The sequence below is a fragment of the Panthera leo genome, chromosome E2 (assembly GCF_018350215.1).
Source record: "Panthera leo isolate Ple1 chromosome E2, P.leo_Ple1_pat1.1, whole genome shotgun sequence".
NCBI classification, from domain to species: Eukaryota; Metazoa; Chordata; class Mammalia; order Carnivora; family Felidae; genus Panthera; species Panthera leo.
The window spans coordinates 18,918,226-18,933,030 of record NC_056693.1 but is presented as its reverse complement, the minus strand read 5'-3'; the positions used below and the strand labels follow the sequence as shown (position 1 = coordinate 18,933,030).

Here is a 14,805-nt window from a genome sequence, read left to right as displayed (position 1 = left end):
AGATGGATTGTTAAGTGAGGTTAAGTAGAAAACGAACTTAGTGAGATATTGTGTGTATCGATATGAAAATCACTAGGTGTGCTGGGGGATGGGTGGCTTTGGGCACTCCATGATCCCAACACGGGCGTAGATTCAGGGCTGAGCCAGGCCTTGCTTGGCCCTAGAAGAGCAGTAACTAAAACTAAACTTTGAAATATTCTAGGAAGGTAGAGTTAAATTGGTCCTCTGCAACTATGGCAGTGAGAGAGGGTGGTCTTTGGGGGTCTGAGTAGGGTGACCTTAAACTAAAACCTGGTTGAATTAATAAAATATAAACATCACCAAGAAGAGAAAGTTTTCTGGTTGTATCCATCAACACAACACCCTTAGCAGCAGATGTGGTATGTGTACATGGGAATGGGAGAGTGAACTCATACCGCGTTTCTGCCACCATCAGGGAGTCCCAGAAAACAAGGTTTCCTTTTAGTAGATCCTTGATGGCTGTTTATAATCCAGAATGCTCTGTGGAAATTTAGAGGCAGGAGTGGCAAGGTCAATGATTAGTCTATATTCAGGAATTGGGCCTTTATGAGGAATTGAAGTCACATTAATAGGTTTCTCTTGGGGCACCTGGGTGGCTCAGTCAGTTGAGAGTCCGACTCTTGATTTCAGCTCAGGCCATGATCTCACAGTTCGTGGGTTTGAGCACCAAGTCAGGCTCCCCCATGACAGTGTGGAGCCTGCTTGGGGTTCTCTGTCTCTCTTTCTCTCTCTCCATCTCTGCCCCTCCCCGACTCGAGCTGTCTGTCTGTGCCTCTCTCTCTGTCTCTGTCTCAAAATAAATAAACTTAAAAAAAAAATAACTGAATGAAAACTGAGGGGTTTTTTTTTTAATAATAAAATAAAAGATTTCTCTTAATGCAGAAGTCTGATATTGGCCTGAAATTCCACCAACTTGGGATGCCTTGAATAGATTTATCTTTCTTTCTTTTTTTTTTTAAGTCTTATTTATTTAAGTAATCTCTATACCCAATATGGTACTCCAATTCACAACCCTGAGATCAAGAATCACATGCTTCTCCTACTAAGCCAACCAGGCTCCCCTAGGTTAGTCTTTTTTTTTTTTTTTTAATTTTTTTTTTTTAACGTTTATTTATTTTTGAGACAGAGAGAGACAGAGCATGAACGGGGGAGGGTCAGAGAGAAAGGGAGACACAGAATCTGAAACAGGCTCCAGGCTCTGAGCAGTCAGCACAGAGCCTGACGCGGGGCTTGAACTCACGGACCGCGAGATCATGACCTGAGCCGAAGTCGGATGCTTAACCGACTCAGCCACCCAGGCGCCCCTAGGTTAGTCTTTTTAAAATGCAAATGCCGGGGCAGCTAGGTAGCTCAATCGGTTAGGTGTCTGACTCTTGATTTCCGCTCAGGTCATGATCTCACAGTTTAGTGAGTTCGAGCACCACATCAGGCTCTGTGCTGATGGTGCAGAGCCTGCTTGGGACTCTCTCTCTCTACCCCTCCCCTGCTCACCCTGTCTCTGTCTCTCTCAAAATAAATAAACTTAAAAAAAATTTTTTTGATGCAAATGCCAATTAAATCCAATTGCTTTATTCATAATTCTTAAATGAGACTGATGTACTGAAGGACCGAACAGATGTTTTTGGGTTTGGAATTCCTAAAGAGGTAAGAGAAGCTGCTCTTTCTCCCAAGCCCCTTGTATCTTCTCCCTGTTTTCATATTGCCATTTCCAGCCAGTCTTAGCAGCTGCTCTCTGCTGTGGATTCATAAACGATGAGACTCAGGCCACCCCACTTGATACTCTTGTCCCAGTCCCTTTTCCTCTGTTAGAGAAGACTGAGCCATGCCTCCCGCCTCAGAGCCTGACAGTATGCGGGGGATATCAGGGTTCCCCTCCTTTTAGTAGCCACCCCTGTTGTGGCTATGTCCTGGATCTTGTCATAGGGAGACAGTGGCTTAGTGGTTAGGAGTACGGCTTTTGGAGTGGAACATATCTGGCATCAGATCTCTACTGCACCTCTTATCTCCTGCATGGCATTGGAACAGGTTTCTTTCTCGAAGCCTCAGTGTTATCATCTGGGAAATGGATGCATTTCTCTTACCCACAGAGTTGCTTCACTGCAAGTAAAGTGCTTGGTATGGGTTAAGCGCTCAATAAAAGTGGCTGTTGGTACCGCTGCAACTGTATAGCTGCATTGACATTTTAAACTGCAGTGTCTGTGACCACTCCACTCATCCGTTCCCCGGGTTGCCACGTCTGTTCTTCAGCCTCACTGAATCCTGCAGTCCAAGCAGCATTCTCCGTGTGAGGGAGAAAATAGCTGCCCACGGCCCCGAGGTCACCTGCTTTTGAATTCACAACTTTAGAGTCTGTATTTCTTTCCACGTTTCTCAGGAAGACCCCCAAGGACTGGCCCAAGTCTGGGTCAAGGTGGGTGGGGTGTGTTCCAGGAGGGGAGCTGGGCTGAGACAGGAGATGCCCAGAGGCAGGCGCTCTCTCTCAAGGTAGTGTTTATCCATCTGTTACTTGAAACTTTTAGAGCAGATATTCTGTGAAATAGCTTTTCCAAATCCAGGGTGGCCATTGCTTTGATCGGCTCTTAACGAAACGTTTACGGCACAGATATTTTGTTACAAGTGTAATTTGGACTGCTGCTCCCTGTATCACGGGTGGGAGCAGGGAGATGCCGAGTTCTTGTTCTCATCATTCCTTATTTACAGGGAAGAAATTTAGATTAAATGACTCATCCAAGGTCAAACATGTAAGAATGGTGGAGACAACATGCCAAAAGTCTGCCTTTAAACTGTCCGGCATCTTTTCCCCCACTCATTCCTGCAGCAGCATCGCCCTCCTTCCACCATCCTGCCCTCAACAGGGGCACCCTCCCCAGCCCCGAACTCCCATCAACCGGCGCTGTCCTATTCTGGACCCTGGGACCCTGCATCAGGCCTTTCCCGGCATTTTCCCTTTTTAGAATAGGGGTAAGGGTAGTTAACTCTTCCTTTAGTCCTTCCCTCAGAGAGCCTTTTCCTTCCCACTCCCCCTTGTGTTCCTTCTCCGGTCGCCCCTGACTTTGCATCTCCACTTAGCAGTTTGTTCTCCACCATCAGGAAGTAACCCTCCTGAGGACCAGGACTTGCTCATCGTCTTTCTTACAGCACCCTCTAGCCTATTGTGCTTTGTACGTATCGGGTATTCACATGTTCCATGTTTGCTGAAGGAATGAATGAGTCCCTTGAATCATCCGCAGCTGTAAGACCGTGACCCCGGCGCACATGGTACCTGGCACGTACGTCTTTGCCGTAGCCGGCAAGAGGCTGAGGAAGGAGGCAGAGAAAGAGTGTGTGCCAGAGGAGCTAGCTCCACTCCTCCTCCTGTGTGTGCCTTGTATGGGGCTTCAGGGTACCCTCGTTGTGGCCTAAACCAGTTAAGGTGGAGTTTATTAGGTGCCTGGTCTCAGTGCTGCCAGCCGACAGCTGTATCCAGCCGCTTAGAGCCGACTGAAGGCAGTGGGGCATACTGGCTAAGGGCACAGACATTTGAGTCAAGTGCCCACTCTGTCGCCTCCAGTTTGTGTCCCCATGACAAAGTTCGTAACCTTTCTGTGCCTCACTCTTACTGCCTGCAAAATGGGAATGACCTCGTACCGTTGTTCCTAGCATTAAATGAGATAATCCATGTGAGATCTTTAGCATAGGTGAAGTACAGGCTGAGTGCTCGATTGAGGCTGGCTGCTATTGTGTACTAAATATTATGTACAGTGGCACTAAATACATGCTGTTTATTCTATGCCTGTCACATCACTCTAGGTTGCTAGGTCTGCTTCATCTGTGTCCCTCACCCTGCCCCATCTGGCACCGATCATTGATGGGGAGGAGCTTTGAGGCAGGTATGAGTGCAAACCCAGGAGGTTTGGGTGGGGATCCAGCCTGTAATTCTAATTGTTCTCTTGTAGGAGGAGGATGCTTTGGTGTGAGATTTGTGTGAGTTTGTTTTAGTTTCGCCCTGGTGACTTCACAGGGGAAAATCGGAGTGAGTAAGTGTTACCACTGAGACTTGCCTGACTCTTTCTCTAGGAAGCAGAGCTCTGACCAGTGGAGATGGAAAAGGACAGCATCTGAAATGTATGTTGGGAGGTGGGGCCAGACTTGAATCTTGTTTTTGGCTGCCTTAAGGGACAGGGCTGGACTAGAGGGTAGACACTGGGGTTAGGTGTTGGTTCCTTGTACAGACAATGGAAACAGTTACCCAGCCTTCAGCACCTCCCCGAGGCAGTGCACTGATCACCGACAGTCAGTGAGCCCTCCCCGCTGCGCTCCTACCCGTTGAATAAATTGCAAGCTCAATAAATAAAGTAATTTGTAAGTAAGTAATCCACCGTGTAAAGCAGTGGAATATGACATACCCTCCATGGGAAAAACGTGAATGTCAAATTTGGTATGGACCAAACAACTGTAAAAGCTTAGGGGAAGATGTCAGTAATCGGGAAGTTCTCTGCTCAAGTTACTTTGTAAGTGACAAGTTCTTGCTCTCCTTTAAAGAAAAAGAAATAGGAAATCTTAGAGAACACCTTGTAGCTAGGGTTGCCTCAAGAAAGCAAATGAATGACAGTGTCAATAAACAGCCTTGGCCTTGGCAGATAAATGCACATTTGTGTCTTAAAATATTTATGGTCTGTGGTATTTTTTTGACATGTAAATTATTATAGTTACATATTAATAGTATATATTAACATATGTCTATAATATTTTTTAAATGAATTCCCTACTTTAATGGATGTTCCATCAACCCACCAACTACTGATAATGTCTCGGGTGAGTGAGTTTCTACTGTTCTGACAGAGTTGTCCAGTAGGTTTTGTTGACTCCTAGAAGACTGGTCTATCAGCTTTGTTTCCTAAGACTGCAATTAATGACACACAGCTATGTTAATAAAACTATGTTAATAACATTGTTACCAAAATAACCTGTATCTTTGGATTCCATTTCTAATAAATAGTGTCGTCTTATAGTCAAACCGACCTTTCAGATTTTCAGTCACACGGCTTTCACTCTGCCTTCTGAATGCTGTGTGGACATAATTGGAACTGTGGGTTCCTCTGGTTCAGTAGGAACTCACAGACAACCAAGGGTTGGTGTGAGCCCGAGTCCACATGAGGGGAGCGGAGAACAGGAGTGGGGGGCTAGCTGGGAACTGGGAAGGCTCATTTGAACCATGGGGTTTGCGATTTGGTGGGAATATCTTGACTTCTAGACATCAGGCACCCAGGTGCGAACTTGAGAACAAGGATCCTCCTAAAGGCTGGTGACTTTCTAACTTCCTGTGATTTCAGACTTCCAAGTGTTGTTACCTTCTGCTCACACTGATAGTTGAGAATTTATTGCACTAATGCAGTAGCAGCCCACAACCTAAAAATCCCTGGCTTTCTTGTTTTCACAGGTGTTGGGGCGATGTTTCCTGACAGTGGTACAGGTCCATTTCCAGTTTTTGACCCAGGCATTACAGAAGGTCCAGCCAGTGGCTCACTCGTGCTTTGCCGAGGTCGTCGTGCCAGAAAAGAAGAATGGCGGCGGCGGCGGCTTATCTGGCATGAGCCACACACCCGAACTGGAGGAAGCCGTGCGATCCTGGCGGGGGGCTGCTGAGGTAACCCTCCCTGGGGGAGATTGGTGCCCTATGTTCAACTAGGAGAGGCTCCAGAGGACCTTTGCCTGTTGGTTCCTGAAAGAGGCATTTTATTTAGAACTGTTAGTTTTAAACCGTTATCACTAGCTTGTTCATTCATTTCACAGTGAATGCTTTTGTGAACGCTCACTTTGGGCCAGGCGTGCGCCAGGCACTGGGGTGACAGCCTCTGCTCACAGCCTCCTAAGAGGGAGGGCCTACAAAAATAGGGTTAAAGGCTGTGATGGAGGTGTGCAGGAGCCCAGAGAAAGGGTCCTGCCTCCAACTAGGAGCAGTGCAGCAAAGCTTCAAGGAAGAGAGACCAGGGAGAAGAGGTTGGAGCCGAAGTCTGGAAAGACAGGCCAGAACTGGCTGCGGAGGGTAAAGCGGCCAGCCAGGCAGCCACGTGGGGATGTGGTCAGTGACAGCACGTTTCTTGTAGGTATTTTGTTTTGTTTTGTTTTGTTTTGTTTTGTTTTGTTTTGTTTTGTTGTTCATTTATTTAAGTAATCTCTACACCCGACATGGGGCTCAAAAGACCCCAAGATAAAGAGCCACATGCTCTTCTGACTGAGGCGCCCCACATATTCTTCTTTTTATTATTATTTCTTATATTTTATTATTTTTTTAAATTTTATTTAAATCAAAGCTAGTTAACATATAGTGTAGTATTGGTTTCAGGAGTAGAATTTAGTGATTCATCACTTATAGATAACACCCAATGCTCATCCCAACAAGTACCCTCCTTAATGCCTGTCACTTAGCCCATCCCCTCACCCAGTACCCCTCCATTAACCCTCAATTTGTTCTCAGTATTTAAGAGTCTCTTAAAAAAAATTTTTTTTTAAGGGCATCTGGGTGGCTCAGTCGGTTGAGCGTCCGTCCGACTTCGGCTCAGGTCGTGATCTCACCGAGCCCCGCATCAGGCTCTGTGCTGACAGCTTGCTCAGAGCCTGCAGCCTGCTTCAGATTCTGTGTCTCCTTCTCTCTCTGCCCCTCCCCCTCACTGATGCTTTGTCTCACTGTTTCTCAAAAATAAATAAATGTAAAAAAAAGTTTAAAAAAAAATTTTTTTTTTGAGAGAGAGAGAGATAGAGACAGAGAGACAGAGTGTGAGTGTGGGAAGGGCAGAGAGAGAGGGAGACACAGAATCTGAAGCAGGCTCCAGGCTCCGAGCTGTCAGCACAGAGCCCGACATGGGGCTCAAACCCACGATCTGAGATATCATGACCTGAGCCATAGTCGGACGCTTTAACCGACAGAGCCACCCAGGTGCCCCCAGTATTTAAGAGTCTCTTATGGTTTGCCTCCCTCTCTGTCTTTATCTTATTTTTCCTTCCCTTCCCCTATGTTCATTTGTTTCTTAAATGAGTGAAATCATATGTGTGTGTGTGTGTGTGTGTATATATATATATATATATATATATCTTCCTCTCACTGATTTATTTCGCTTAGCATAATACATTCTAATTCCATCCACATTGTTGCAAGTGGCAAGATTTCATTCTTTTTGATTGCCAAATAATATTCCATTGTGTATATATGTGTGTGTGTGTATACACACACACCACATCTTTATTCATTCATCAGTCAGTGGATATTTAGGCTCTTTCCATACTTTGGCTATTATCGATAGTGCTGCTATAAACATCGGGGTGCATGTGCCCCTTTGAACTGGCATTTTTGTATCCTTTGGATAAATACCTTGTAGTGCAGTTGCTGGATTGTAGGATAGTTCTTTTTTTAACTTTTGGAGGAAGCTCCATACTGTTTTCAGAGGAGCTGCACCAGCTTTCATTCCCACCAACAGTGCAAAAGTGTTCCCCTTTCTCTGCATCCTCGCCAACATCTGTTGTTGCCTGTGTTGTTAATTTTAACCATTCTGACAGGTGTGAGGTGGTAACTCATTGTAGTTTTAATTTATATTTTCCTGGTGATGTGTGATGTTGAGCATCTTTTCATGTGTCTATGAGCCATCTGGATGACTTCTTTGGAAAGACGTCTGTCCGTGTCTTTTGCCCATTTCTTCACTGGATTATTTGTTTTTAGGTGTTTCCGGGGGGGTGGGAGTGAAAAGCCTTCCAAGTCAAGACTTTAACTAGGACTGACTAGGACTTTTTGATACGTTTTACGTAGTGAAAGAGATAATTTACAGTTAAGGAGTATAATATTGATTTTTTTATATAATGTTTAGTTTTAATCCTTCCATAATCAGTTGGCAGATTATTTCATGTTTTAGAAATCTCCTTTAATCAAAATTTTAAATATTATTTACTAGTCTCACATTGTACATTCTCTAATTTTCTTATTTCAGTTTTATGCTGTTCTCTGTTCTTACTTCTTTTGAATTTCTTTTCAGTTTCTTTTTCTTGTTTTGGTCTCTCTTTCCTGTTAAGGGCTTTCCTCTGCCTCTCGGTGTTTGTCAGAGCAGCCCTGAAATGCTAATTGGGGTCCAGTGTGGAAGTGGGACCTGCTGACCTTATTGCAGGTGGCCATTTGTCACCTTGCAGACCTCTGTGTCCTCTTGGTTGCTGGGCTCCAGCCTCCTGATCATGCAGCTCATATTCATACCCTTAATACCGGGCTCACAGTTGTCTCCTGTTGACATCATCATGCTGAGAACCCAGTGCTTGTGAGAACCCCAGCAGTCTCTTGATCTCCTCACCTTAACCTTTTTCTTCACCCACTGCAGTCTGCACAGGCCCTTGTGCTTTCTCACTCACTTAGCCACCAGCCGGTGACCCTGCCCTACACTGTACCGAGGAAATAGAATCCACCTGGCAGCAGTCCCTTTTCTTCGCCCCAAAACCACACTGCTTCCCCCATTCAGAGCCCTGCATCAGTTCCTTGTCAGTTCCTTCCCTTCATTACAGGACCCTTCTGTCCGGGGTCCGCCCTGTCCCCACCTTCCCCCACCCTCAAGGCCTCTGTGGTGGGGCCCTGTGTTTTCTCTCCCTCCTCTTCAGCATGCCCTCCCACCCACTACGTAAACCCGCATACACAGAAATCCTCGCTGTTCTGCCCTGTTTCTCTGCTCTTCTCACAGCCAACTTCTTGGAAGAATTGTCTACTGTACCTTTGAGTCATTCTAAAAAAGATTATTATGAAAGATTTCAAGCATATAGGAAATGTCGCACATACCCTGTCTGCCTTTTAGCTTTGTCGAGTGAATCTTAACTTCTTGTCAGTTGCTTCATACCATTGGTTTATTTATTTATATGCTCACTTATTTATTTTTAAGTAGGCTTCATGCCCAGCGTACGGCTTGAACTCACAACTCCAAGATCAAGAGTCATAGGCTGTACAGACTGAGTCAGCCAGGCGCCCCTTTCATGCTTTTTATTTTTAACAGAAAAAATATTATTTACAAATGCAGCTGATTTCCTCTGTACCTTTTTACTGCCTTACTCACATCTCTTCCTTTGTAGAGATAACCTCTTTTGAATTTGGAGTTTGTGAGTCCTGCGCATATTTTTATATTTTCACTCTGTATACATGTATCCATAAGTAGTATAAGGTGTATCTTGCACAATATGAAACTTTATATAAATAGCATCATTCAGCTGGCTGAAATCTGGCTTCCCCTCCTACACAAGAACAAGCATTCTCAGGGGCACCTGGGTGGCTCAGTTGGTTGAGCGTCCAACTCTTGATTTCAGCTCAGGTCGTGATCTCACAGTTCATGGGGTTGAGCCCTGCCTCAGGCTCTGTGCTGAGAGTGCAGAGCCTGCTTGAGATTCTCTCTTTCTCTCTGCTCACATTCAAGCTCTCACTCTCTCTCAGTATAAATAAATAAACATTAAAAAAAAAAAAAAAGAACAGGCATTCTCTCGTCAAGGTCACTGGTGCCTTCTGTGTGGCCAAATCCAGGGAACCGTTTGACTCCATTCAGCAGCTCACAGCAATACGGGCCCTTAGAGACCCTCTCTTCCTGTGGCGTCCCTGAAGCAGGCATTAATCTCTTGGGCCATCCTCTCCATCTACTTTGCTAGCTTTTTCTCTTCAACACAACTTATACACAAAACTTATGTCCGTTTCTCAGTGCTCATTTCTGAGTGCCCTCCCTGTAGGGTCTCCATATAGCCTTGGGACATTAAGAACTGCCTGTGTGCTGGGGGCCCTCACATATGTGTGACCAGTCCAGTTCTGTGGGCTTCAGGCCCCTGTATTCAGCTGCTGCTTACCTCAGGTATCTAGGTGGCTCAGGCTTAGCTTTTCCCCACACCCCTGGTCTTGCCCAAATCTTCCCCATACTAGCAAGTGCTGCCATCCCACACTGGGTCATTCATGCATGAAACTGAAGATTTTTCCTCCTGTCTTTCCATCACATCTACATCCAGTCCATAAGCCCTGTAGGTTCCACCCCAAAGCATTACCCCACATGTGTCCCTTTCACTGCCCTAGTTCAGGATGTCCCTCCTCTCCCCAGACACCTGCAGTGGCTAGATTCCCTTCTCCCCTCCCTGTCTTGCCACCCTTCATCTCCCTCCATTTAAAGTTGGATGATGTTGCTACTTCCTTAGGGTAAAGTACCGACCCTTCACCATGACCTGCCTAGTCCCACACAGTCTGTTTCCTGCCTTGCTCACCAACCTCATCTGCGGTCACTGTCTCCCTTGCTCACTGGGTTCCAGTTTCTTTGCTGACATGTCTGCTCACCCATCCCACACTTCTGCTGACTTCCTCCTCCACCTCAAATTCATAACCTAAATGCTGATTTCTGAGTGTTTAGGGTGCTCCTCCCTATTATAGTTCTCCCTGTTTTCCTTGGTGTGTTTTTCTCCATTTTAAATGGTTTAAATGTTTTGTTTGGCCCATGAGGCTGTCAGCCCTAAGATGGCAGGCACCAGGCTTTGTGCTCCATTGCCTAGCCATAGATATGCAACACAAGACCTTCTGGGCCAAATATTTCAGTGAAAGAATCTTAGAGAGTCAAATAGTTTTAAACGGTAAGACTAGTTAGGGTTCAGGGACAGGATGGAATGTAGTCATACATGTGTAATTTGTGAAGCTTTGGAACTTTATAGCATTGTTTCTGCTAATTACCTTTCTGCAGTTTTGGTAAACATTGTAACTCCTACAGCAGAAGAACAAAAAAGAGAGAAGAACAAAAATTAGCTGTTAAAAAAATGTTATTTGTTGCACAAATGTTACTGCAACAGAAATAGACACTGAAAAATTGAAAGGCAGTTCATCCTGAATTCCTTCTCCCATTTAAGAAATTAAATACATTTTTTCTGTATTCTCCAGTCCTGACCCATATGTATAAGTAACTTACGTTTCATCACAATAAGACATTGATTAGGTTTTTTTTCTTGTTTCTCTGTCTTGTTCATGAACATATTTAATGACCAAACAGTAAGTATTTAAATTTTTTTGTGCAGATTTCAGAAGTCTTATTTTTCCTTTAATACTCCAGGGTACGTTTTTTCCCTGTTCTATGTTGGTGTGGCCTTTTACTTTGGTGTATAGGAACACCTAACCTTATATGTTCATTATGATGATTCTGGAAACTCCAAGTGCCAATATTTTAGTTTGTCTGTCTTTAAAAGAGAAATTAAAAATGTGAAGGTCTTACAGGGGTGCCTGGGTGGCTCAGTCAGTTAAGTATCCAAATATTGATTTCAGTTCAGGTCACGATCTCACGGTTCATGAGCCCTGCACTGACAGCATGGAGCGTGCTTGGGATTCTCTCTCTCTTCTCTCTCTGCCCCCTCCCCCACCTGTGTGCATGCTCTCTTTCTCTCTCTCTCGCAAAAAAAAAAACATTTTTAAAATGTGAAAGTTTTACATATAGGAAAAATTAATAACAGGTAGGTGAGTCTTTTTTCCAGGGTTTCTTTTTTTAATTTTCCTAAGTAGCTTTACATGCAGCATGGAGCCCAATGTGAGGCTTCAACTCAGATCAAGACCTGAGCCGAGAGCCAAGATCAAGAGTCAGACACTTAACCAACTGAGCCACCCAGGTGCACCCCACCCTCCCCAGGGTTTCTTAAATAAAGTAGTTCTGTGTCAGGTTTGCTTTCTCTTCAAGATGCTTGGTTTAATCTTCCCAGATTTCTGGTTGCTCACTTGGTAATACAATCCAGAATGTCCGGTATATAGCTAATGTTCAGATAGCATCTGGGTTTAACTCCGTTGTTTTTTTTCTTCGTTTCTTATTTTTTAAACATAGCTACGTCTGTTACATTCTCTTGTGCCTTCCCGTCACTGTTACTGTTGCAGGCAACATCGAGACTGAGGGAAAGAGGCTGTGACAGCCGCCTGGCGGGCATTGAGGTGCAGCAACTCTTCTGTTCTCAGAGTGCGGCCATTCCCGAGCACCAGCTCAAGGAACTGAACTTGAAAATCGACAGCGCTTTGCAAGTAAGTGTTACTATCTGAGGACAGATAGAAACAAGGGAGGGCATTCAAGTTGTGAGGTTGAACCCGTTGGAAGGAATAGTAGGGTGGTAGTTGGCCTGAAGTCATTCAGTCACCATAGAAATTTTAAATTCCTGTTGTCCCTGGACTTTGTCATTCTACGATCTGCCGTGTAATCTTGATTCTTACAATTTTTTTGCAGGCATATAAAATAGCTCTGGAAAGCTTAGGCCACTGTGAATATGCAATGAAAGCTGGTTTCCACCTGAATCCAAAGGCAATTGAAGCCAGTTTACAGGTATGCTTCTCTTTCTGGAAGCTCTTGGGAGCCGTGGTATGGCAGTGTCGCCATACCAAGTGAACCGGCTGTCTTGGCAGAATTGCCGTGGGTCACCTCCCCTCTCCTCTCCAAACCTTTTGCAGGGCTGCTGTAGCGAGGCCGAGGCGCAGCAGACAGGGCGGAGGCAGACGCCCCCGCAGCCCATGCAGTGTGAGCTTCCCACCGTCCCTGTGCAGATAGGATCACACTTCCTGAAGGGCGTCTCCTTCAACGAATCTGCCGCCGACAACCTGAAACTTAAGACGGTAGCTTTCCATGGGGTTCCAATACCGGGTGTGAACTTGGAAACCGTTCTTAAGGGAAACCTAAGGGCTTGTAAAGAATATAGATTAAAAAACAAAACTGAAGTCAAGGCAGGAGGTATTAGTAAACTGGTGTCTAAAAGCAGACTATGATGACTTATTTTAATAGACATTTGCCAGGTTTTATTCCTAATTTTGTTCAAATGTTTCACATAAAGTGTTTTGAAAGTACGCTATGAAATACTATCTATGATTAATGTTTTAGGGGACTTTTGTGAATTAGATAGGAAATTTTATCATGATACCGCAGTAATTATGACCAGTTTGGGAGCGTCGTGTGAGCCAGGCATCATGCCAAGGGCTCCACATGCATCGTCTCGTTTAATGCTCACCCAGGAGACGGACACTGCTCTTTTCTCCATTTGACAGAGGAACTGAGGCCCAAGGTCACACAGCTACAAAGTAGTAGACTGGAATTTGAGGCTATGTAGTCTGTTTCCAGAGTCTGCATACCTGACCACTTGGTCATCCAAAATAAAGTTGAGGTTTTCATTGGTATTTATTTTTGTCAGATGATTTTGTCTCCTTATTTAGAGGAATTCAGAATTTCAAAATTCCTCAGCCAATTTGTGTCAGCAAATGCAATGCTATATTTTTTGCTAGTATAGAAATCATGTGTGTGTATTAATGTCTGCGTATCCGTATTCTCTGAGGGTATCTGATGACCGTTACCTAAGAAAGGAAAATGACATGATTTGAGTGGGGGGACTGAAACAGTGATCTTTTCTTGAGGACTATTGTGTGCTTGTAAATTCATTTCAGCACATTGTAGAATCTTGTACAGCTTTATCTTGAGGGGTGAACTCTCATCTTCTCGACCCGTAGCATACGATGTTGCAGCTCATCAAGGAGGCGGGCTGCTACAATGGAATTACACCCAGGGACGACCTTCCTGTGACCGAAGTACTGAACCAGGTGTGCCCGTCCACGTGGCGGGGCGCCTGCAAGACTGCTGTGCAGCTGCTGTTCGGCCAGGCTGGTCTGGTGAGTGAGCGTGTGGGATGCCCCGGAGAGAGAGCAGAGAGCAGAGAGTGTTTCCCGCATGGGAGGATGCGGTGTGGGCACAAGTGTGGAAATACTGAATAATTTTAAAAGTTCTTCAGTACCGCAGCATTTACAGCAAGTGGAGAAGGTAGAGGAACAGCAGCATTAAAAAGCCTTTTTTGTTTTCTCGTATAGACTGATAATACATATTTGCAGGGAACCTAGTTGCAAAGTGATGTTGTGGGTTTCCTGTGCAGAAACCTTCCGTGAGTGCTGGTTGATGGGGTGGGCCTCTCTGCACAGCTCGCCCACTCTGGAGCGACAGTGGTATCTTTCTGATGCTCAAACATGCCAAGCTTCTTCCCGTCTCGGGCCTTTGCCATTGATGCTCTTCTTACTTGAGAAGGCTCCCCTCTAATCTGCATGTGTGACATCTTTCCGTCTTCCAGATGTCAGCTCGAACACCGCCTCCTCCAAGAAACCTCAGTGGTATAAGCAGTGCCCCCCCCATCCAGTCACTTTGTATCCCAGCTCTCTGTTTATCTCCTTCTTAACAATGAAATAACAACATCAATTCAGAAATAAATTTAGTCTTTTCACCTTGGGAAAGAAGAGTGACTTTTGTCAAAGGTGGGATCCAGAGATCAATCTCTGAAGTCACCACTTAGCTTTTTGTTTGGCACCTGGGACTCATATAACCTTACAACCTTGATCCCACTTTCGAGAATTAAATGACTACTTTTTGAAAAGATAACAGCATTTCAGTCAGAGGTTAACAGAAGCTAATTAGAGATTAAGAAAATTTAAAAAACTGTTTCTTTAATTCCTACTTTATTCATAAATGGAGCTGTTGGGAGGATGCTGTTCTTTCGTTTCATGTGGGTGAGGCCTCAGGTGGCCCAGCTCAGGGTGGTGCTGCCTTGTGTAGGGCCAGGTGAGGGCCCGTCCGCAGCGGGGAGTTAGGCTTCCTTTAGGATCCGGCCCTTAATACGGGAAGAGAAGGAGTAAGCTGGAGACCCCCTGCTGAAGTATGTGGGAGCCCACTGGCTTGAGGAAATTGATCCATATTCCCAAAGATCATGTTAGCTGGAACTAGAAAAGCCATGGGGATAAGTTCTCTAGAAAGGAGTGGGTAAAATAAGGCAGACAGA

General features: G+C 45.0%; 1 protein-coding gene across 4 annotated transcripts in view; it reads left to right on the top strand.

Moving 5' to 3' along the window:
- The window catches only part of GARRE1 (granule associated Rac and RHOG effector 1), an 84,485-nt gene that overhangs the window by 51,110 nt on the left and 18,570 nt on the right, over positions 1–14,805 (top strand). For all 4 annotated transcript variants that reach the window (XM_042921004.1, XM_042921006.1, XM_042921005.1 and 1 more), the window contains 5 exons: positions 5,441–5,647; positions 11,891–12,031; positions 12,231–12,326; positions 12,452–12,613; positions 13,496–13,654. In XM_042921004.1, coding sequence (XP_042776938.1) covers positions 5,441–5,647; positions 11,891–12,031; positions 12,231–12,326; positions 12,452–12,613; positions 13,496–13,654 — 765 coding nt within the window. The remainder of the gene's footprint in view (positions 1–5,440; positions 5,648–11,890; positions 12,032–12,230; positions 12,327–12,451; positions 12,614–13,495; positions 13,655–14,805) is intronic.